Genomic DNA, 22,986 nt, shown 5'->3' with positions numbered 1-22,986 from the left:
GGGCTTTGATTTTGCTAGCACCAGCCCCGCATACGCAGACAGCCTGGCAAATGTGCTCCCCAGAGCAAAGGGCATCGAGAGGAAGACAGCTGAAACCTTTGGCACGGCCTGGCTGCCTGGAGATGCCACAGCTAGTGACCGCTGGAGCAAGCCGAGAGAGAGGGAGGAGAGAGAAGCACGTGGCACGTCCTTGAAAAGAGCAGCCTTTGGGTGCTCTGCTGACGTGTGCAGCGGCAGGCAGAGCTGGGCCTCTTCCTGCCAAGGGAGTTGCAAACAGTCGCGCTTCACTGCCCCAAGCCAACATCCCCTGCCTGCACAGGACCATGGGAGCCATCTTCTGCCCAAACCGACGCAGCCCTGCCCGGGATATCCTTGGGAGTCTCATGAGGGCACATGAAAGGAGCCTGCATGGCAGACCAAGCAAGTCAGAAATGAGGAAATGAAATGGCAGCGTTGACGGAAACAAAAACACCACCTGTGCCATTAGGTAGGATATTTTGCTGTGGAGGTGAGTCTGTTGGAAAATTACTGCCTGCGTGCGGTGACTGTGGGCCTGGGGCGGTGCAGGAGCAGTATAAAAGTGGGCCCTTCTCCTCACTCTCTCATCCACTCCTCTCGCCTCCATCTCCTTGCGAACAAGGTGAGTACGAAGGCCTAACTCCTACTCCGCATCCTCCTCCAGGATTTCTCAGCACACACCCTATCTTATGCTGGGTCGTGGGGCTACTTAATCGTGGGAGAGGGAAGGGGGCTGAAAGTGTGGCATGGTGAGAGGCTGGGGCTTGGCTGAGGTGAGCTATGGGCTCTTGCCTCCAGCTCGTGGCTTGTCTCCCTCATGGGGGGGTGACAGGCTGCTCCTCACCCCTCTCCCCTGCTCTGCTCCCCCCTGCCCTCTCTCCCAGGTGCACCTCCGGACCCAAGACATGTCCTGCTACAACCAGTGCCTGCCCTGCCAGCCCTGCGGCCCGACCCCGCTGGCCAACAGCTGCAATGAGCCCTGTGTCAGGCAGTGCCAGGACTCCACCGTCGTCATCCAGCCCTCCCCCGTGGTGGTGACCCTGCCCGGCCCCATCCTCAGCTCCTTCCCACAGAACACCGCCGTGGGCTCCTCCACCTCCGCTGCCGTTGGCAGCATCCTCAGCTCTGAGGGAGTGCCCATCTCCTCCGGGGGCTTTGGCCTCTCCGGCTTTGGCAGCCGCTACTGCGGCAGGAGGTGCCTCCCCTGCTAAAGCTGCTGGCGATGGCCCTGGGCAAGGCCACCAGGGACCCAGGAGATGGTACCGCACTGGGGACGGAGCATCGGCTTGTTGCTTGCAGAGAGGCGGAGCAACCCCAGCACCCCTTGCAAAAGGACGGGGCCAGCCTCAGCTCTGAGAAAGCACAGCCCTTGCCTGCCTTTCCCCTCTTCCGCTCTCTCCTTTCCCTCCCGTCTCCTTGTTCTCTTGTGCTCCCCTGGGCTGTGAGCACCACAAAGGCAGCCTAGAGAAGAGCTGTTGGTCCTTCTCCCTCTGTGGGGCAGGCACATGGACACCTGGAAGGATCTCCACCACAGCCATGGGGCGCAGATTCTTTTCTGCCCCTGGTGCTCCCTGCAGTGGTTCCTTGCCTCAGATTGATGTAGTCTCCCTCTTTTGACTCATTAAAGTTCTGCTGCATCCCATCCCATGCCTCGTTGTCATCTTTTCCCCTGAAAAGTCTCTCTCGAGATGCCCAGGGAGAGAGATGTTGCTCAGTGGTGTTTCTGGGAAGGGGTTGTTGGGGGTGAATGGGTAGTGATTGGTAACAGCATTGTATAGGTTCTACCTGGGATGGAGTTTAATTTTCACCATATTAGCCCTCCTACTGGTTCTTGGTAGTTGTAGCTAAAATGGTGTTGATAACAGGTAAATGTTTTCTTTTTGCTGGGCAGTGGTTGCACAGCAGCAACCCTTTCTCTCCAACTCCCTCTCCAAAAGGCCAGTAGGCTGCGCGTGGGCAAGAGGTTGGGAGGAGACATAGCCAGGACAGCTGACCCAGACTGAACAAAGGGATAGTCCACACCCTATGACATCATATGCAGCAATAAACGCTAAGAGAAAGGAGAAAGCGGGGTGGAGGTGGGGGTGGGGGCGGCGGCGAGGCATTCATTATTAAGTTGTTTGTCTTTCGAGCAACCGCTAAGTGTACTGTAACTCTGCTTCTGTCCTGGTTTCAGCTGGGATAGAGTTAATTGTCTTCCTAGTAGCTGGTACGGTGCTATGTTTTGAGTTCAGTGTGCGAAGAATGTCGATAACACTGATGTTTTCAGTTGTTGCTAAGTAGTGTTTAGTCTAAAGTCAAGGATTTTTCAGCTTCTCATGCCCAGCCAGCGAGAAAGCTGGAGGGGCACAAGAAGTTGTCACAGGACACAGCCAGGGCAGCTGACCCAAACTGGCCAACGGGGTATTCCACACCATGGGACGTCCCATCTAGTGTATAAACTGGGGGGAGTGGGGGCGGGGGATCACCGCTCGGGGACTAGCTGGGTGTCGATCGGTGGGTGGGTGGTGAGCAATTGCACTGTGCATCATTTGTACATTCCAATCCTTTTATTATTGCTGTTGTCATTTTATTAGTGTTATCATTATCATTATTAGTTTCTTCTTTTGTGTTCTATTAAACCGTTCTTATCTCAACCCACGAGTTTTACTTCTTTTCCCGATTTTCTCCCCCATCCCACTGCGGGGGGGGGAGTGAGTGAGCGGCTGCGTGGTGCTTAGTTGCTGGCTGGGGCTAAACCACGACAGCTTCCCAGGAGTGCCTGTGTTGAAAATATTTTGATAAAGAAATTAAAATCCAATTATATAAGAGTTTGGTTTGATTAAGAAGTAGAAAATTGTGAAGCATAATGTATAGCAGTGTTAAGTTTGAAATGTAGTCATAGAAACTTTAGGAACTGTGTTATGTGTGACTATAGGAACCTTAGTATTGTTAAGTTTGAAATAAGCTAACCATAGAAACCTCACCAGGAAGATACTGGTCTTTCTATGTTTTGTTTCAAGAAACTAAGGAAACCGTCATGGACACCAGTTTGCTGCTTGGAAACCCCCTTATCGAGGATTCCAATCAGTAGAGTTAAGTGAAATTGACCAATGATTGTTTTAACATAAGAATATTAATAAGGTGGTATGATTAAAAGACCAATCATTGAAAAGGAATTAACATTTTGCTTGGAAATCTAGTGAATATGTATAACAGGTGTGTATTTAACTGTATTGTTAGACAAGACAGGTGCACACGATAGGTGGAGCGATCCCCCGTGTGCCCAGCGCTGCAATAAAGGAGTGCCTGCTTCTTAACTTCTCATTGCTGTTAAGGAGTTTTATTCCGGATTTCGGCAACAGTTTTGGCACCCCAGATGGGACCTTGCGAGTGAGACTGGATGAGATCGAGTGGTGATCGAACTCCAGCCGGCACCGAGGGATTCTCGGGGGGAACCATCGCTCTCGACTCACAAAGCTCCTCGCAACTTTCCCTGGAGAAAGGGTAAGGCACTTCTTCTCTGGAATCTGTTCGGATAGCCTGCCCGTAAGGCGCAGCGAAAGCTTCACAGGGTTGGGCCTCAGAGGGTACCCGTCTGTGGAGAAGCCTAGGCGTCTGCCCGTAAGTCATAAGCGAAAGCTATTGCTGGGTTGGACATCTGTGTATCTGGGATAAGTCTGCCCGTAAGTCATAAGCGAAAGCTATTGCTGGGTTGGACATCTGTGTATCTGGGACAATTGTCATTTGCATTTATTTGGTATTTGATATTTGATATTTGGTATTTGGTATTTGATACTCGATATTTGATATTTGGCATTTGATATTTGGTTATTAATATTTGGAACTTTGATATTTGATATTTGGTGCATTTGGTATTTGATATATAAGTATAATGGCATTAGCCAAATTATTCAAGAGTAAGAGTATGGGAAATATAACCACTGATGAAAAGATACCGAAAACATCACCATTGGGATGTTTATTGGCACATTGGAGTGAATTACATGATGATTTACGTAAAAGTCAAATGATTGAATATTGTAATCATTGGTGGCCTTTGTATGTTTTGGAAGAGCAGGAAAAGTGGCCAACAAATGGAACTTTAAGTTATAATACTATATTACAGTTAATGTTATTTTGTAGGAGAGAGGGTAAATGGTTTGAAGTGCCATATGTGGATCTGTTCTTTTATTTGAGGCAGAGAACGGATTGGCAAAAGGAATGCAAGTTAATTAGTCGAGACAATTTGGTGATGACATTAACTTCAGAAAATAAGAAAGCTGAGTTGTTGTTCGGCTTGTGATATTGGAAGGAGGTGCATTAGATGTACAGTACCAAAAGAAGATGAAATGGAACTAGAATTAGAAATAGCCCCACCAAGGGAGGAGCAGGATCTCTCCCCCTCACATTCATGGGAAAGGAGTATTGAGTCAGGGAGAATAATTTATTGGATAGTACTGAAAAACAGATGGTATTAAAAACTGGAAAAGCACAAGCAGAGGCAGCACTTATGAATGAAATGCTCTCTGGAACTTTGGAACAGAGTTTTCCTTCGGGAGATCCCCAGTGGGATCCAAATGACACTGTACACAGGAGAAGGTTAACTCGATATCAAAAATGGGTATTGTATGGAGTAAAGCATGCAATGCCGAAAGCTTTGAATTGGTCTAAATTATATGAAATAAAGCAAGATAAAAATGAATCTCTCTGTGTTTTTGGAAAAATTGAAAGAAACTGCTAAAAAATATACTGATTTGAAATTGGAAACAGAGGCAGAACAACAGCAATTGACTTTGATTTTTATGGGGCAGTCAGCAAAAATGATGACTTTAAATGAATGAAGGGGACCGGAGGGGAACCCAGCTGAACCTCTGGTTACAATTAAGCTGGGAAATGATAAAGTTGAATTTTTAGTTGATACGGGAGCAGTATATTCTGTTTTGAATACTTATAAAGGGAAATTGGGAAATAAAACAGCGAATATAATTGGAGCGACTGGGAAACAAGAAAATAGACCATTCTTTCAACCCCTTGATTTAAAATTTGGAAATAAGGCAATTACACATGAATTTTTGTATGTGCCAGAATGTCCGATACCCTTGTTGGGTCGAGATTTGTTATCCAAATTAAATGCACAGATAGCTTTTGAGGGAGGAGAAATTCTTTTAAAGATACCAGAATCAAAGACAGGAGAAATATTGATGATACAAGAGAAGGTTAAGATTCAGGAGATGCCACAAGAAGTTGATGCTGTGATCCCTACAGTTTGGAACACAGAGATACCTGGAAAATCTAAAATGGCACAGCCTGTAAAAGCAGAACTGAAGGAAAATGTGAAACCAGTGAGATTAAAACAGTATCCAGTTAAACCTGAGGCTAGATTGGGAATCAAGAAATTAATTGATAAATTTTTGGAATATGGAATCTTAGAGGAGTGTGAATCTGAATATAATACTCCAATTTTACCAGTGAAAAAGCTATCAGGAGAATATAGATTAGTACAGGATTTGAGGGCGATAAATCAGATAGTGAAAGACATATATCCTGTAGTGGCCAATCCATATACACTTTTAACAGCTCTAGGGGAGAATCACCAGTGGTTTACAGTGCTTGATTTAAAGGATGCTTTCTTTTGTATACCCCTGGAAAAAGGAAGTCGAAAATTATTTGCTTTCGAGTGGGAAAATCCAAAAACAGGACGAAAAACACAATTGACATGGACAAGATTGCCACAAGGATTCAAGAACAGTCCAACAATTTTGGGAGCCAATTAGCAAAAGAACTTGAGATGTGGAAACAAGATGGTCCCAAACCTGGACATTTGCTCCTACAGTATGTAGACAACATATTGATAGCGACAGAAGAGAGACCAGCATGTATAAAGGTAACAATTGATCTTTTAAACTTTTTGGGGCTAAGCGGATACAAAGTCTCTAGAACTAAGACCCAGATAGCAAAACAGACTGTGATATATCTGAGTTTTGAAATCTCACAAGGGCAAAGACAGTTGGGAACAAACTGCAAAGAAGCAATTTGCAGCATCCCGGAGCCGAGAAATACCCACGAATTGAGAACCTTTTTGGGAATGACTGGGTGGTGTCGGCTATGGATAATGAACTATGGTCTGTTGGCTAAACCATTATATGAAGCTCTTAAAGGTCCACCATTTGAACGGGGTCCAGATCAGCAGAGAGCTTTCAAGAATCTAAAACAGGCCCTGATGACAGCACCAACCCTGGGACTTCTGGATCTGACTAAAGACTTCCAGTTATTTGTACATGAGAAACAACACCTTGCACTGGGAGTGCTGACTCAGAAGATGGGAAGTTGGAAGCGACCGGCTGGATATTTTTCCAAACAATTGGACTTTGTAAGTAAGGGCTGGCCTGCTTGTTTGAGAGCAGTAGCAGCCACTGTGATGATAATACAGGAGGCCCGAAAATTGACTTTGGGAAGGATGATGGTGGTATATGTACCACATATGGTGATATCAGTGTTAGAGCAAAAGGAGGGCCATTGGCTCTCCCCAAGCAGAATGATGAAATATCAGGTAATTTTAATGGAGCAAGATGATGTACTTTTGAAAACCACTAATTTAACTAATCCTGCAGTCTTTTTGAGTTCTATACAGGAAGAAGGACAACTGGAACATGATTGCCTGACTACCATTGAGTATGTATATTCCAGTCGAGAGGATCTGAAGGATGTACCTATGGACAATTCGGACTGGGAATTGTACACAGATGGTAGCAGTTTCGTTGAAAATGGAATCCGCTATGCAGGATATGTGGTAACAACTGAAAAATCAGTTATAGAAGCCAATGCTTTGCCAAGCACAACTTCAGCTCAGAAGGTGGAATTAGTGGCTTTGACAAAGGCTCTAGAATTGAGTGAAGAAAAGAAAGTGAATATCTGGACTGATTCGAAATATGCATTTGGTGTGGTCCATGTCCATGGGATTTTATGGAAAGAAAGAGGATTATTATCCTCTCAGGGGTCCAACATTAAATATAAAGATGAGATTTTACATTTATTACAAGCAGTTCGGAAACCAACTGCAGTAGCAATCATGCACTGTAAAACACATCAATCAGGGAATACAAAAGAGATTGTAGGGAACAGACTAGCAGATAAATCAGCTAGAGAAGCAGCCAAAAGGAATACCCTACAAATGGTATTAATTCCTACAAAAACTATTGCATTACCAAAGGAAAAACCTAAATATTCAGAGGAGGATGAGAAATTGGGGAGACTATTAAATGTAAGGAAAAATTTGGAAGGATGGTAGGTGACATCAAAAGGACAAGTAGTAATTCCACCATTTGTAATGAGGGAAATAGTACAAACAAAACATAAGGAATGTCATTGGGGAGCAGAAGCATTAGTAACTCTTTTAAAAAGGCAAGTAGTATCAGTAAAAATGCTAGAAATAGCTAAAATGACAACTGTGAAATGTGAGATATGTTTAAAGAATAATCCAGTTGTAAAAAGGAAGGTTCAAATGAGAATGTTGAAATCAGGAATGGAACCAGGGGATTATTGGCAAATAGATTTTTCGGAGTTACCTCGACAGAATGGGTATCGATACATTCTGGTGGGGGTTGATACGTTTACAGGATGGCCAGAAGCCTTTCCCTGTCGGACCAATCAAGCAAAGGAGATCATTAAATGGTTATTACAAGAAATGATCCCGAGATTTGGAGTACCAATTGGAATCTCTTTTGATAGAGGTTCCCATATTGTTGCAGAAGTGGTCCAGGGTGTTAGTAGAATTTTGGGAATTACATGGGACTTACACACACCTTGGAGACCACAATCTAGTGGGAAGGTGGAAAGAATGAATCAAACATTGAAAAGACAAATTAGTAAAATATGTCAGGAAACTAATTTGAAATGGCCTCAAGCACTCCCACTGACCCTTTTACGAATTCGGGTTCAGCCAAAGAGTGGGACATTAATCAGTCCCTATGAGCTATTATATGGTAAACCTTATGAATCTCCTGAACCAAATCTGAGCATACATTTAAAAGGAAAACAAGATGTATATAACTATCTGCTTTCTTTAGGAAAAACTTTAACTGCACTTCGGAGTGTGGTTGTTTGGAACAGACCTCTGTCTTTGGAAAATCCAGTACATGATTTCCAACCAGGTGATTATGTCTCTGTGAAGACATGGACTTTTGAACCTCTTCAGGAACGCTGGAAAGGACCCTTTCAAGTATTGTTGACTACTTTCACCGCTGTCAAGATTGCTGAATCAGATGCATGGATCCACTATACTCGGGTGAAGAAAGCTCCATCATCTTGGAAAGTTATATATAGAGACCCTAGAACCTTAAAACTGACTTTGAAGCATGCCTAATCTTCCATATAATTTTGAAATCTGGGGGAAATGCATTTTGATTTGGAAAATAATATTGGTGGGGGTCTGGTCTGAGATTGTGGCTGAACAACAAGTAACAGTGAACTATGGAGGTATTCTGGGATTGGGATGTAACTTTACTCAGATTCCAGAATTTGATCCTGACAAATTAGAAATTAGTTGGATGAGAGATAAAGGAAAAGGCAAGTATCTAGCAAGACAAATTGAACTGAAGAAAAAGGCAAGAAATAAGAGACAAGCTAAACAATTAATTTACCTCCCAAAGAAAACTCAGGAAGAAAATTTGATGGTAGGATTGATTAAGGGATTTGCTAATTTCCAGAATGTGACACAAATTACTGCCTGTTTACCAATACCAAGGGCAGTTGGTGAATCTGTTCCATGGGGAATTTTGACAATGAATTTGACTAATTTAGAACATAGAAATGTGACTAGCCACTGTGAACAAAGACCAGTAGTTGGATGGCAAGAACAAGTGACAATTATCAAGAAACAATAGAAGTCTCCAGGGAGCAGGGCAGATTGTGAAAAATTATTAAATTCTGGTTTTATTAAAGTTGGGAGATTTCATAATGTAGGATATTGTACTTATGATGAACAAGTTAAGAAAAATACAACTCGAATGATCATGGAATGGAAATGTGACAAGGCTAATCAGACAATGTTAGAAAGGACAATTAGTTGAGACTCAGTGTGGTCTATGACTATACTGTCTCAATTCCAATATATGGCTAAAGCTCCTTGGTGTTTTACTTAGGATGGAACCATTTTTACAACTTGGCCATCGGTAAATGATAAAGGGAGTACATTACGAGAAAAGGAAAATTCAGTACCGTGGTGGAAATGTGAGAAAATATACAATTACAGTACTAAAGACATGGCAATCCAAAGAATTCCACCTTTAGCAGCAGCCGTGAAGTATGGCTGCTTGTGTAGAGGACTTAAAAATGATCTTCAATTGACTGAAACCTTTAAACCTAAAAGAGGAACAATATTTAGTTGCAGAAAAACTACTATTCAGAGTCCAGGACACTTGGTTTGGGCAATGAGTGATGGAACCTGGACAACCCACCTGCCTCTTGATGGGAAGGTAAAACAAATCACTTTGAGAATGCCAACATTATACCCAATTTGGAAAAAGTCTCCTTTTAGAGCATCATTAAAAAATTTGAAATTGGAACGGGCAAAAAGGTCAGAAATAGATGATGAATGGAATGAACCCTCCACTGGAGTTAGAATTAGTTAGACCCTAGAATCTCTACTAACCCCTTTGACAATATATAGGAATCGAAACTGGCTGTACCAACTAACAAGACAAGTAGAGAAACTAACCAATGTGACCAGAAAAGGATTTAGAGATCTAAATATACAATTACAGGCCACTTCCAAAATGACTCTACAAAATAGAATTACTTTAGATATGCTTTTACTCAAAGCACATTGAGTGTGTGGATATTTAAAAGACAGAATAGACCATTGTTGTATACACATTCCGAATGTAACTCAGGATGTAGAACATGATTTGGAATTATTGGGAAAAATTGAGAAAGACACTCAAGAGTTGCAACAAGATATACAAGAGAGTTGGATAGACAAGATTTTTAAGGGATTAAGTTGGAATCTGAGTTTTTGGATCAAATCATTGATTAGTACAATATTAACCTTGTTGATAATTTTTGTAATGATCATTTTGATTTATTACTTTTTGAAAAGGCAAATTACTCGTAAAACTTCTTTTAATCGCATGATCATCCAAGCTGTTACAAGACAGCAAGATGGACAAACAATCTCAGAGTTTCCTCCACCATATAGTGAGTGATTAGTAAAATGATAGTGAAAGTATTGAAATGATTTTCAAAACTTTCAAAGGGGGGAATGTTGAAAATATTTTGATAAAGAAATTAAAATCCAATTATATAAGAGTTTGGTTTGATTAAGAAGTAGAAAATTGTGAAGCATAATGTATAGCAGTGTTAAGTTTGAAATGTAGTCATAGAAACTTTAGGAACTGTGTTATGCGTGACTATAGGAACCTTAGTATTGTTAAGTTTGAAATAAGCTAACCATAGAAACCTCACCAGGAAGATACTGGTCTTTCTATGTTTTGTTTCAAGAAACTAAGGAAACCGTCATGGACACCAGTTTGCTGCTTGGAAACCCCCTTATCGAGGATTCCAATCAGTAGAGTTAAGTGAAATTGACCAATGATTGTTTTAACATAAGAATATTAATAAGGTGGTATGATTAAAAGACCAATCATTGAAAAGGAATTAACATTTTGCTTGGAAATCTAGTGAATATTTATAACAGGTGTGTATTTAACTGTATTGTTAGACAAGACAGGTGCACACGATAGGTGGAGCGATCCCCCATGTGCCCAGCGCTGCAATAAAGGAGTGCCTGCTTCTTAACTTCTCATTGCTGTTAATGAGTTTTATTCCGGATTTCGGCAACACCTGGACATCACCTGCTGATGGGAAGTAGAGACTAAATCTTTTTGCACGCTTTGCTTTGCTTTGCTTTTCTTCATTAAACTACCCGTATCTCAACTCTGTTTTTTTTCATCTTATTTTGCCCCCCCTTTCTCAATGAGGAAGGGGAGTGGTAGAACACCTTGGTGGGCACCTGGTGGCCAGACATTGTCAACTCACCACGGTCTTGTTGGTGCTTAACATGGGGCTCAAGACAATGGCAGTTTTGAACTGAGCATGCTATAACTGTAGTAGTTACTAATTGACTGGCCTCTGTGCAGGTCAGGGAGTTTGCTTGCTGCACTACTTATCTCTTTATTTGGCTGAGCTTGGGAACTTGTTAATAGAACCAAAGGCCATGTGGTTTGCCCTGGCATTCATGCCCTTACTGTGCTGGGAGAGCTGTCTTGTGGAGAGGATGAGGGAATACACCTCCCTCTTCCCATCTGGGACTGATGTGGGTTGTTTTGTTGTGCAGGCTCCCGAGGTCCTTGTCCACCCTCACGTGAGGTGTTTAATACTACTAATTAACACTGTTGGCCTACTATGGCTTTTGTGGAATCTGGTGTCATGCTGGCAAAAGAAGAGACAACTTTTGGATGAGGCAACAGTGAAACATGCCCTGCCGTGGCCGGTCCCTGGGGGGCAGCTTTTAGCACTGTATTGGAGCTTGACCTGTGCCTATCGAGCCACGATTCAGTATTATCAGAGGACAGTGGTTAAGACAGGGACCCAAACTACCTCTGCAAATGTCACGATTCAGCCAGGGATCCAAACTACATGTAAGAACGTGGTAGTTGAGGCAGAGACCCAAACCACATCTGAGAACACCATGGTGGAAATAGGGACGCAAACACCACCTACAGTAATCGCTCCAGTAGTGAAAAAGAAATAGTGGACAAGGAGGTGAATGGGTCCATATCATTGATTAGTAAGGGAGTGGGGAGGAGGCAGAGTCTGACTGGGAAGCCAGTCCTTCAGCAAAGAAATGGAGGAAGAAGTGAGAGAAATCACGCAATCACTCAAGAGATGGAAAGTACCTGGTCCCCGACCTTGAGAGAACTTTGAGAGATGTGTAAAGATTACAGGCACCTGCCAGGTGAGTGGATTACTGCCTGGCAACTCCAAAGCTGGGAGAGTGGGGCCAACAGTCAGGACTTGGAAGGTAAGGAAGCTCAGCAGATGAGATCCCTCTCTAGGGACTGGGGAGTTGACAGTGGAATTGGAAAAGAGGCAATGAACTGCAGTCTCTGGAGGTGTCTCCTGTCAAGTGTGAGGGCAAGATATCTGTTCAAGTGTCATGGTTTAACCCCAGCCAGCAACTAAGCACCAGGCAACCAGTCGCCTACTCCCCACTCCCCGCAGTGGGATGGGGAGAGAATCAGAAATAAATAAGTAAAACTCGTGGGTTGAGATAAGAACAGTTTAAGAGGACAGAAAGCAAGAAACTAATAATAATAATAATAACAGTAATAAAATGACAATAATAATAATAATAATAATAATAGGATTGGAATCTACAAGTGATGCACAATGCAATTGCTCACCACCCACCGACCGACGCCCAGTTAATTTCCCAGCGGAGATCCCCCCAGCCCCACTCCCCCCAGTTTATATACTAGACGTGACGTCACATGGTATGGAATACCCTGTTAGCCAGTTTGGGTCAGCTGTCCTGGCTGTGTCCCCTCCCAACTTCTTGTGCCCCTCCAGCCTTCTTGCTGGCTGGGCATGAGAAGCTGAAAAATCCTTGACTTAGTCTAAACATTACTTAGCAACAACTGCAAACATCAGTGTGTTATCAACATTCTTCTCATACTGAACCCAAACCATAGCACTATACTAGCTACTAGGAAGACAATTAACTCTATCCCAGCTGAAACCAGGACATCAAGGAAGATCTTGTGATTTAGCAAGGAAGGTGGACTCCTGCTTAGGAAGGCATCGAGTACCTGAGAGAATTAGCGGTGCTGGAAGTCATCTACGGTGACCTCGATGACAACAAGGTCTCCAAATGTCTAGATAATGCCCTGTGTATATGAGCCATGTGAGAAAGTTTGTCCAGAATGCACCAGTGTCATATTCTAACAGCTTGGCAGCAACATATTGCCCGGATCTGGATACAGCAACTGTGGAGAGAGCATCTTCCCACCTCTGAAATTTTGAAGAAAATCTCTCTCCCTTCTTGTCCCCACAGGCCAGCACCTCAGCTTTGAGGGGTGCCCCATGGAGCCAGGTCTCTCCCACCACGGTCAGTGGGAAAGGGACCCCCAAGACCATGCTGCGTGGCCCTCTGTGGTTCCTCCTGCATGACCGGGAGAGGACTGAGGAAGTGGGATGGTGAGTCCACCTTTAAGCTGGAAGCCTGTGTATGCAAAGTGAGGGGGAAGACAGCTGCTAAGGAGGAGCTGTGCAAGAAGGCTGTCAGTTTGGTTGCCCCATCATGTGGGGCAGTAAAGGAGAAGTGTTTGAGAAGGGCAAAAGAACAATTCCAATTCTTCTGAAAGGTGGATTGGGCATGAAAAGAAGCAAGGTCAAAGGACCTGCACAGGAGATGCAGTTCTTGGGAGTAAAATGGCAGGGTGGATGTTGTCACATCCCCATGGATGTGATCAATAAGATAAAAACTGTATCCTCACCAATCTGTGGGCAAGACAATGTTAACCCACCACAAGAAAGGTTTTTAACCAGCTCTGCATGGTCCTTCCCTCTGTGAACACTGAAGCAGCAATGGTGAGGAGAGCGTTGCCCTGGGGAAGCTTGGGGTGCATTAGGCACATGGGGAGCCTTCACCATTCCCAAAGGGAGGGGAGGGTGAACCGGTGCATGACTATGCATACTCAATGCAAGCCTGTGTCACTGCACAACCATCCTCAAGAAACCCTTCCCAGAAGCACCCCCGAGCAACATCTCTCTCCCTGGGCATCTTGAGACAGCATGTGGAGAGGAAAGGACGAGATGAAGGCATGGGCTGGGATGCAGCAGAACTTTAATGAGTCAAAAGAGGGAGACGGGGTCGGTCTGCGTGGAGGTCCCAGCACACAGAGCACCAGGGGCATATAAAACTCTGCACCCCATGGCTGTGGTGGAGATCCTTCCAGGTGTCCATGTGCCTGCCCCACAGAGGGAGAAGGACCAACAGCTCTTCTCTAGGCTGCCTTTGTGGTGCTCACAGCCCAGGGGAGCACAAGAGAACAAGGAGACGGGAGGGAAAGGAGAGAGCGGAAGAGGGGAAAGGCAGGCAAGGGCTGTGCTTTCTCAGAGCTGAGGCTGGCCCCGTCCTTTTACAAGGGGTGCTGGGGTTGCTCCGCCTCTCTGCAAGCAACAAGCCGATGCTCCGTCCCCAGTGCGGTACCATCTCCTGGGTCCCTGGTGGCCTTGCCCAGGGCCATCGCCAGCAGCTTTAGCAGGGGAGGCACCTCCTGCCGCAGTAGCGGCTGCCAAAGCCGGAGAGGCCAAAGCCCCCGGAGGAGATGGGCACTCCCTCAGAGCTGAGGATGCTGCCAACGGCAGCGGAGGTGGAGGAGCCCACGGCGGTGTTCTGTGGGAAGGAGCTGAGGATGGGGCCAGGCAGGGTCACCACCACGGGGGAGGGCTGGATGACGACGGTGGAGTCCTGGCACTGCCTGACACAGGGCTCATTGCAGCTGTTGGCCAGCGGGGTCGGGCCGCAGGGCTGGCAGGGCAGGCACTGGTTGTAGCAGGACATGTCTTGGGTCCGGAGGTGCACCTGGGAGAGAGGGCAGGGGGGAGCAGAGCACAGGGGCTGGGTGAGGAGAAGCCTGTCACCCTCCCCCATGAGGGAGACAAGCCACGAGCTGGAGGCAAGAGCCCATAGCTCACCTCAGCCAAGCCCCAGCCTCTCACCATGCCACACTTTCAGCCCCCTTCCCTCTCCCACGACTAAGTAGCCCCACGACCCAGCATAAGATAGGGTGTGTGCTGAGAAATCCTGGAGGAGGATGCGGAGTAGGAGTTAGGCCTTCGTACTCACCTTGTTCCCAAGGAGATGGAGGCGAGAGGAGTGGATGAGAGAGTGAGGAGAAGGGCCCACTTTTATACTGCTCCTGCACCGCCCCAGGCCCACAGTCACCGCACGCAGGCAGTAATTTTCCAACAGACTCACCTCCACAGCAAAATATCCTACCTAATGGCACAGGTGGTGTTTTTGTTTCCGTCAACGCTGCCATTTCATTTCCTCATTTCTGACTTGCTTGGTCTGCCATGCAGGCTCCTTTCATGTGCCCTCATGAGACTCCCAAGGATATCCCGGGCAGGGCTGCATCAGTTTGGGCAGAAGATGGCTCCCACGTGCTGGAGGGGTCCTGTGCAGGCAGGGGATGTTGGCTTGGGGCAGTGAAGCGTGACTGTTTGCAACTCCCTTGGCAGGAAGAGGCCCGGCTCTGCCTGCCGCTGCACACGTCAGCAGAGCACCCAAAGGCTGCTCTTTTCAAGGACGTGCCACGTGCTTCTCTCTCCTCCCTCTCTCTCAGCTCGCTCCAGCGGTCACTAGCTGTGGCATCTCCAGGCAGCCAGGCCGTGCCAAAGGTTTCAGCTGTCTTCCTCTCGATGCCCTTTGCTCTGGGGAGCACATTTGCCAGGCTGTCTGCGTATGCGGGGCTGGTGCTAGCAAAATCAAAGCCCACCTGGCGTTGAATCAGGCAAAGCACGTGGAGGGCAACAAGAAAGTCTTCTTCCAGGTAGGTCAGCAGCATACTTAGCATAAGCGCTGCTTAGCAACGACTGAGACATCAGTGCGTTATCAACATTATTCTCATCCTAAATGCAAACCACAGCACTATACCAGCTGCCAGGAAGAAAATTAACTTTATTCCAGCCGAAACCAGGGCACGATCCTGACAGACCAGCTAACGAAATACAGGCTGGGAAAGAGGGCAGTGCAGGGCATTGCAATCTGGCATGGCTGCTGGTCTCCAAGGGTTGTGATGAGCAGCACCAAGTCCAGCTGGCAGACACTCACTCCTGGTGCACTGCAGGGGCCCAGCCTGGGGCCAATAACGTTTAACCCCCTTTAGGCAAAGTCCTGCAGTGGGGGAGGAAGAACCTCCTGCACTGCTACAGGCTGGGGCCGATGGGCTGCCAAACAGCTTTGCCGGGGAGGATGTGGGTCCCGGTGGACACCATGAGGCAGGCCTGCACCCTTGCGGAAATGGCATTTGAAAGCATCCTGGGCTGCATGAGGAAGGGGTTTGCCATCAGGTCATGGAAGGTGATCCCTCTCCTCTGCTCGACAGTGCCGAGACCACAACTGCCGCAAAGAGTGTCGAGTTCGTGGCTCCCCAGTATGAGAGATGCACGGTGTCGTGGTTTAAGCTCAGCCGGTATCAAAGCACCACGAAGCCGCTCGCTTGCTCCTCGCCTGCCGCGGCCCCGGTGGGATGAGGAGAAAATATAAAGAAAAGCTCGTGGGTCGAGACAAGGAGAGGGAGGGATCACTCGCCGCTTATGGTCACGGGCAAAAGACAGGCTCAACTTGGGGAAGAAACAAAATCAATTGAATTTACTACAAATCAAACCAAAACAAGGATACTGAGAAGTCAACCCAAACCTTAGAACATCTCCCCCCCACCCCTCCCTCCTTCCCGGCTCAGCTCCACTCCCGGTTTTCTCTACGTCCTCCCCCAGCGGCGCAGGGGGACGGGGAATGGGCGTTGCAGTCAGTTCGCCACACATTTGTCTCTGCCGGTCCTTCCTCCACAGGGGGAGGACTCCTCGCACTCTTCCCCTGCTCCAGCGTGGGGTCCCTCCCACGGGAGAGAGTGCTTCCCAAACTTCTCCAGCGTGAGTCCTTCCACGGGCTGCAGTCCTTCACGAACTTCTCGGCCATGGGTCCTTTCCGCGGACCGATCTTCAGTCACAGACTGAGGCAGCGCGGGCTTTCCCATGGCGTCACGGCCATCTTCGGGGGCATCCGACTGCTCCGGCGTGGGGTCCTCCACGGGCTGCAAGTGGGCATCTGCTTCCCCGCTCACCTCCACGGGCTGCAGGGGGACAGCCTGCCGTCTCACCACGGGCCGCAGGGCGCACCTCCTTCTTCACTGACCTCGGTATCTGCACAGGGGTTTCTCTCACATTCCAATCTCCTCCCCCACTGTAGGTTCCCCTTCTTAAGTGTGTTATCCCAGAGGCGCTACCGCCATCACTGATTGGGTCGGCCTTGGTCAGAGGCGGGTCCACCTTGGAGCCGGGGAATCTTCTAGGAGCTTCTCACGGGAGCCGACCCTGCAGCCCCTCCCCCGCTACCAAAACCCTGCCACACAACCCCAAAACACACGGCCGTACTGGCGCGAGTCCCGCAAAGCGTCACGGAGCCCACGAAGCGACTGGAGCCCCTGAGGCAGGAGGGGCTGTGAGAGGTGGGGTTGTTCACCCTGGAGGAGCGAAGGCCCCGCGGCACGCCTCTTAGCAATGCGTAAAAGAGCTGCTGGGAGAGAGTCAAGAACATAGAGTCAGACTGTCCTGAGTCCTATGCGGTGAAGGGGCAAGAGGTGATAGGCACACATTGAACGACGGGAAATCCCACAAAAACCTAAGAAAAGACTTTGTTCGTGTGAGGGTGGTCACGTACTGGATGGGGTTGCCACGGACAGGTTGTGGCTTCTCCATCCCTGTAGGTATGCAGAGCTTGACAGGACTTGGCCCTGAGCATCCTCCAAAGGCTGACCGTGCTTTGAGCAGGGGCGGTTGGACGAGGCGATCTCCAGAGGTCCCTTCCAACCTCAGGGATCCTGCGATGCTGTCATGGGCAAAAGACGGGTGCTGCACAGCTGCCCCTCAGAGGGAAGAACTGGTTGGGAACATTGGAATCAAGGGCAGGCGTGGTTGTCACACCTGCGAAACAGTGGAGTTCACGACCTGACGGCAGGGAGGAAAGCGAGTAGCAGAGTACGGCCCCTGGCCTTCAGGCACGCTGACTTTGGCCTAGTCAGGCAGCTGGTAGGTCGGACGCCGCGGAGGCAGCTGTGAAGCACAAAAGAGCTCCGAAAAGCTGGCAGCGCCTTAGGCGCCTCATGGTCCAAGCGCAAGAATGGTCCAGCCCAGTGCACAGGGAAACAAACAGATGTCTCAGCAGACCAGCTTTGGCTAAGTGGGGTACTCAAGGCAGAGCACCAGCGTCAAAAGGCAGCATCCTGGAGTTGTAGGGAGGGACGAGCTGCAAAGGAGGAATTTGGAAATAATTCCTAGGCATGTTGGGATGCTGTTAGGAAAGTCAAAGCTCAGCGTGCCTTGAGTCTTGCGAGGGGCACGAAGAGCAACAGGCAGCAAGCATCAAGAGCAAGATCGACCCCTGCAAGAGTAGCCGAAGAGTGACGGAGGAAGAAGCGGGCCCACTGCTGACTGGGGCGGCTGATTTCCTCCGAGTGGACAGAGAGCAGTCTGGGGGGAGTCCATGCCTTCTCTCTCTCACTCTTTACGTGCAAGTTCTCCCGGGCCGATGTGCCCTCTGAAAGAGTTGAAGGAAGGAGGCGGGGCCCTCCCAGCAGTGGGTGGGCTTCAAATCAAGGACTGCCTGAGAAAAGTCAACCCATACAAGCCAGGTGACGTGCTCCAGGGCAGCAGTGCTGTAAGGGGAGACGTAGAGCAGCTGGAGGACTGGGCCACAGGAGCCTCATGGCATTCAAGAAGGTCAGATGGCAAGTCCTGCACCGGGAAGGGAAGAACCTCTTGCTTAAGGACGGACGGGGGACTGAACTGTGCTACGATCTTAGAGCCCTTGACCCTCCTCTGGGCAGATCTGCCGGCGGGGGCAGGGTCAGCCTTGGGGAGAGGCATGGAGGGTGGACGGACAGGCCTCATCTTCCTGGCCAAAGAGACTGGGCTGTGGTGAGGAGCTCTCCGGAACACTCCATGGAGGGAAAGAAAGGGTTGCCGAAAACACGTCCCCAGCGGCTGGGACTCATCCCTGGGTCCCAGGCAATATGTCCTCTCATGGCATTAGTGCTTCAGCATGCCGCCTTTCCCATGCCCCACAGGCCTCCTCAGCTTGCAGCACAACCCAGCACCGCTGGAGATGTAGGGAAACTTCCCCCAGTTCCCCAACGAGCGAGGGCTGGCAGGACCCCGCCGTGCTACGCGCCTGGGGATGCTCAGGGAGGGGATGTGCTCAGAAGGGCCCTGGGTGCAAAACCAGCTCTCAGACTACATCAAGGAGGTGATGCACTTCCCTGCCCTGCAGACACGGAGGCAGCTGGGGCGCGCCCCAGGAGGGCAAGGGAATGCCTTCAGTAGCCAAGCTTCCTGGGATAGACTCTCCCTACCCATGGCGAGTCACGCTCTAATTTTGGGTTGGCCATGTGTCAGCCTCTTGGCGTGAGGCCAAGCCAGGAGCGCGTGCTGTCTGCGGGCCGTGTCCCATGCAGGGCTGAACTCCCCTGCAGCCAGGGCGGTTCCATCCCTGCCCCGGGAAAACCATGTCCGAGCGCTGGGCTTGTACCCAAGTACGCAGCGCCAGGGAGACCCAAGGGCCATACCCCTCAGCATGACCTTCTTGCCAGCGCTCCCACAGCTCGGGGGTGGTTGCAGGATGGTCAGTGTGTTTTGGAAAAGTGGCCAGGCCTTTGTGTCTCCTGCAGGTCAGGGTCCAAAGCCTGCAACCAAAGTGCATGGTGCAGATTGGGAGGAACGAGGCGCTGTCCTGAGCCCCAACACACCCCTTTGGTAGTGAGGACAGACCCGACTCCACCAAGCTTGTTGAGTAATCATGGTGTTCAGAAGGGCAAAGTTTTCCTTCTTCGTGCCTGCTGAAGGCACTGATCAGAGACACCCATAGACCATAACGTATGGGGATGACTTTGTAAAATAAACCTGTAAAGGATTAAGGGAGAAGGATGTGTCACAGCATCAGGGACAGGAGCCTTTGGGTACCCAGGATGGACTGTTTTGGCAGGAGGATATCTGTACATTCCTGTAATGTGAGTTGAAAACAACCTCACCAAATTTCCCCACACCGATGTCTCTTGCCTACACAGACCCCTCCTGCACTTGCTGGTGCATTTTCTGCCTGTACTGATGTGTTCCTGCCTAGGAAATCCTTGGGCCTCTCATCCTGGTACATGACGGGAGCCTCTGTGGCCTCATGGGTATGTCTGAAATGAGGAAATGAAATGGCAGTGTTGACGGAAACAAAACCACCACCTGTGCAATTAGGTAGGATATTTTGCTTTGGAGGTGAGTCTGTTGGAAAATTACTGCGCGCATGCAGTGACTGTGGGCCTGGGGCAGTGCAGGAGCAGTATAAAAGTGGGCCCTTCTCCTCACTCTCTCATCCACTCCTCTCGCCTCCATCTCCTTGGGAACAAGGTGAGTCTGAAGCTCTTTCTCTTCCTTCTTTTCTTCTTCCTCCTCCTCTTCCTGCTACGGGATTTCTCAGCACAAAACTGCCTTTTGTCCTTGCTGGGTCATGGAGCTCGTTGTCATGAGAGAAGGATGGAGGTATTAGGTGTGCATGGAAAGAGGTTGGGCTTGGCTGAGTTGTCTCCTGAGCTATGGGCTAGGAGGGGATCTCCCTGGGCATGTTTGCTCTTCTGAGGGCTCTTTTGGGCTGAGGGGATGGTGAGGACAGCGGGCCTCCCTACACAGCCTCCAGCTCTCACCTCCAGCTTGTAGCTTTTCTTCCTTGTGGTGGGCCTACAGGCTTCTCCTCACCCACCCCTGTGCTCTGTTTCCCCCTGCCCTCTCACCCAGATACACCTCCGGACCCAAGACATGTCCTGCTACAACCAGTGCCTGCCCTGCCAGCCCTGCGGCCCGACCCCGCTGGCCAACAGCTGCAATGAGCCCTGTGTCAGGCAGTGCCAGGACTCCACCGTCGTCATCCAGCCCTCCCCCGTGGTGGTGACCCTGCCCGGCCCCATCCTCAGCTCCTTCCCACAGAACACCGCCGTGGGCTCCTCCACCTCCGCTGCCGTTGGCAGCATCCTCAGCTCTGAGGGAGTGCCCATCTCCTCCGGGGGCTTTGGCCTCTCCGGCTTTGGCAGCCGCTACTGCGGCAGGAGGTGCCTCCCATGCTAAAGCTGCTGGCGATGGCCCTAGGCAAGGCCACCAGGGACCCAGGAGATGGTACCGCACTGGGGACGGAGCATCGGCTTGTTGCTTGCAGAGAGGTGGAGCAACCCCAGCACCCCTTGCAAAAGGACGGGGCCAGCCTCAGCTCTGAGAAAGCACAGCCCTTGCCTGCCTTTCCCCTCTTCCGCTCTCTCCTTTCCCTCCCGTCTCCTTGTTCTCTTGTGCTCCCCTGGGCTGTGAGCACCACAAAGGCAGCCTAGAGAAGAGCTGTTGGTCCTTCTCCCTCTGTGGGGCAGGCACATGGACACCTGGAAGGATCTCCACCACAGCCATGGGGTGCAGAGTTTTATATGCCCCTGGTGCTCTGTGTACTGGGACCTCCACCCAGACCGACCCCGTCTCCCTCTTTTGACTCATTAAAGTTCTGCTGCATCCCAGCCCATGCCTTCGTCTCATCCTTTCCTCTCCACATGCTGTCTCAAGATGCCCAGGGAGAGAGATGTTGCTCGGGGGTGGTTCTGGGAGGGGCTTGTTGGGGATGCTTGTGCCGTGATTATCAACACAGGCTTGCACTGAAGACGCTTAGTCAGGCTCAGGTTGACCCTCTGCTTTCTGAACTTCCCTGCCTATCTGGGGCTGGATAGGATGACCCGATGCAGTCTAGTGACCACAGCTACTCCAAAGATGATTTTAGGGCTCCCACCAAAGCATTCTCTTCTCCACGCTCAGCAAGCCCTGCACCCTCAGCCTGTCCTCCCCAGCCAAGTGCTCAAGCCCTCTCACCATCCTGGCCACCCTCCACTGAACTCACGCCACTTGCTCAAGGTCTTCCTTGCATTGCAGCCCAAAACTCAACACAGCTTTCTACACGCCGTCAGGTGAGCGCTGAGCAGAGTGGGCTTGTCGCTCCCATCGATCTCCTGGCTATGCTGCTGCTCATATAGCCCAGGTTGTTGGTGACAGTCCTTGGTGTCCGGGAACAGTGCTGGGAGTCGCACCCGTTTTGATGGCGTTACTACAAGAGCACCTTCCCCTGGCCCCGCTTTTGGGCTGCTACTTGCCAGGGGTAGAAGCACGTGTGGAGAGACAGGGCCGCTTGCTACCAAGTTTAGCTGCCGATCAGGGCTCTGGGTGGACATGTATCATCTTGCCCAGCTGTGTCCTGCAGCAGTTCAGCAGCTCCCCTTTCTCAGCTGCAAGTCTTTCTGCAGCCTTTGCTGCTGGTCACCGCGCCGCTTTGGAGAGCTCCCAGACAGCCCTTCCAGACGCTCAGCCCACACCCGCTGCCTCTCCTCCTGCCCTGAGTCTCTCCCTGCCTCCCTGTCTCCAGAAACTTTCCCAGGAAGCCCTGGGCACAGACAGCAAAGGAGCAGGGCAAGCAGGACATGCGCTGCCTATGGGCCTGTGTGGTCTGTTGACCTCAACCAGCACTAAGCACTCACCAGCCGTTTTCTCCGTCTGCTGTCCGAGTGGGATGGGGCAAGAATTGGAAGAGAAAGACTCCAAAAAAACCTTGGGGTCAAGATCAGGACAGTTTAAGTGGGGAAGGGAAAAAAGAGAAAAAACCCAAATGATGCAAAGGCAATCACCCACCACCTAGCACCAGCAGACTGATGCCCAGCCAGTCTCCGAAGAACAGCTACTTTGGAAAGACTGCCCACAGTTTCATTGCTGAGCATGATGTTATATGGCATGGAGTAGCCCTTTGGTCAATTCAGGTCAGCTGTCCTGGCTGTGTCCCCTCTCGGCTGCTTGCCCACCCCCAGCCTTCACTGCAGGGGTGCAGACTAGGAAAGAGGGATGGCCTTGAAGCTGTGCAAGCACTGCAGTGTTATCTGCACTGGTGTACCCTTACATTTAAAACACAGCACCACAGGGGCTGCTATGAAGAAAATTACCTCCATCCCAGCCAGCGCCAGTACGGCCTGGTTCCCCCATTCCCTCTCCTGTTGTCCTCTGGGGCCGTTTTTGTACTCGAGCCTCCTCCCCCGGAACAGCGGCAGCCAGGCCAAGAGGAATTGCCGCCCCTCCTCTCGCCTCCCTTCTTCTCCCCTCTTGTCCGCTTCCCAGGAGCCTGTGGGGCTGCTGCCCTCCCAGGGCCTTCCA

At 49.5% G+C, this 22,986-nt stretch overlaps 3 protein-coding genes across 4 annotated transcripts; 2 read left to right on the top strand and 1 right to left on the bottom strand.

Annotated features, from left to right (window-relative positions):
* The first annotated feature begins 346 nt into the window (after positions 1-346).
* On the top strand, positions 347-1,620 carry LOC128141267 (feather keratin 1-like). The gene is made up of 2 exons (XM_052785864.1): positions 347-487; positions 903-1,620. The coding sequence occupies exon 2, from the start codon at positions 924-926 to the stop codon at positions 1,227-1,229; it is 306 nt and encodes a 101-aa protein (XP_052641824.1). The 5' UTR covers positions 347-487; positions 903-923; the 3' UTR covers positions 1,230-1,620.
* Positions 1,621-13,571: 11,951 nt separating this feature from the next.
* Positions 13,572-20,886, top strand: LOC128141266 (feather keratin 1-like). 2 transcript variants are annotated; one of them, XM_052785863.1, is made up of 2 exons: positions 13,572-13,587; positions 20,579-20,886. In XM_052785863.1, exon 2 carries the CDS (start codon positions 20,581-20,583, stop codon positions 20,884-20,886), a length of 306 nt encoding a protein of 101 aa, XP_052641823.1. In that variant the 5' UTR covers positions 13,572-13,587; positions 20,579-20,580. The 2 variants fall into 2 exon arrangements, with proteins under 2 accessions (XP_052641823.1, XP_052641822.1); XM_052785862.1 differs by lacking the exon at positions 13,572-13,587 and having other exon boundaries at positions 20,557-20,886.
* On the bottom strand, positions 14,156-15,186 carry LOC128141265 (feather keratin 1-like). Its single transcript, XM_052785860.1, has 2 exons — positions 15,002-15,186; positions 14,156-14,584 (listed from the first exon to the last, which is right to left on the bottom strand). The coding sequence occupies exon 2, from the start codon at positions 14,561-14,563 to the stop codon at positions 14,258-14,260; it is 306 nt and encodes a 101-aa protein (XP_052641820.1). The 5' UTR covers positions 14,564-14,584; positions 15,002-15,186; the 3' UTR covers positions 14,156-14,257.
* Positions 20,887-22,986: the final 2,100 nt, after the last annotated feature.

This window comes from Harpia harpyja, chromosome 4 (assembly GCF_026419915.1).
Source record: "Harpia harpyja isolate bHarHar1 chromosome 4, bHarHar1 primary haplotype, whole genome shotgun sequence".
Lineage (NCBI taxonomy): Eukaryota > Metazoa > Chordata > Aves > Accipitriformes > Accipitridae > Harpia > Harpia harpyja.
Note: the sequence above shows the minus strand (reverse complement) of the source record. Positions and strands in the feature narration are given on the sequence as shown.

Excerpts from the sequence above, each read along its gene's own strand:
- LOC128141267 (XM_052785864.1), top strand. The coding sequence starts at position 924 with ATGTCCTGCTACAACCAGTGCCTGCCCTGCCAGCCCTGCGGCCCGACC.
- LOC128141265 (XM_052785860.1), bottom strand. The coding sequence starts at position 14,563 with ATGTCCTGCTACAACCAGTGCCTGCCCTGCCAGCCCTGCGGCCCGACC.
- LOC128141266 (XM_052785863.1), top strand. The coding sequence starts at position 20,581 with ATGTCCTGCTACAACCAGTGCCTGCCCTGCCAGCCCTGCGGCCCGACC.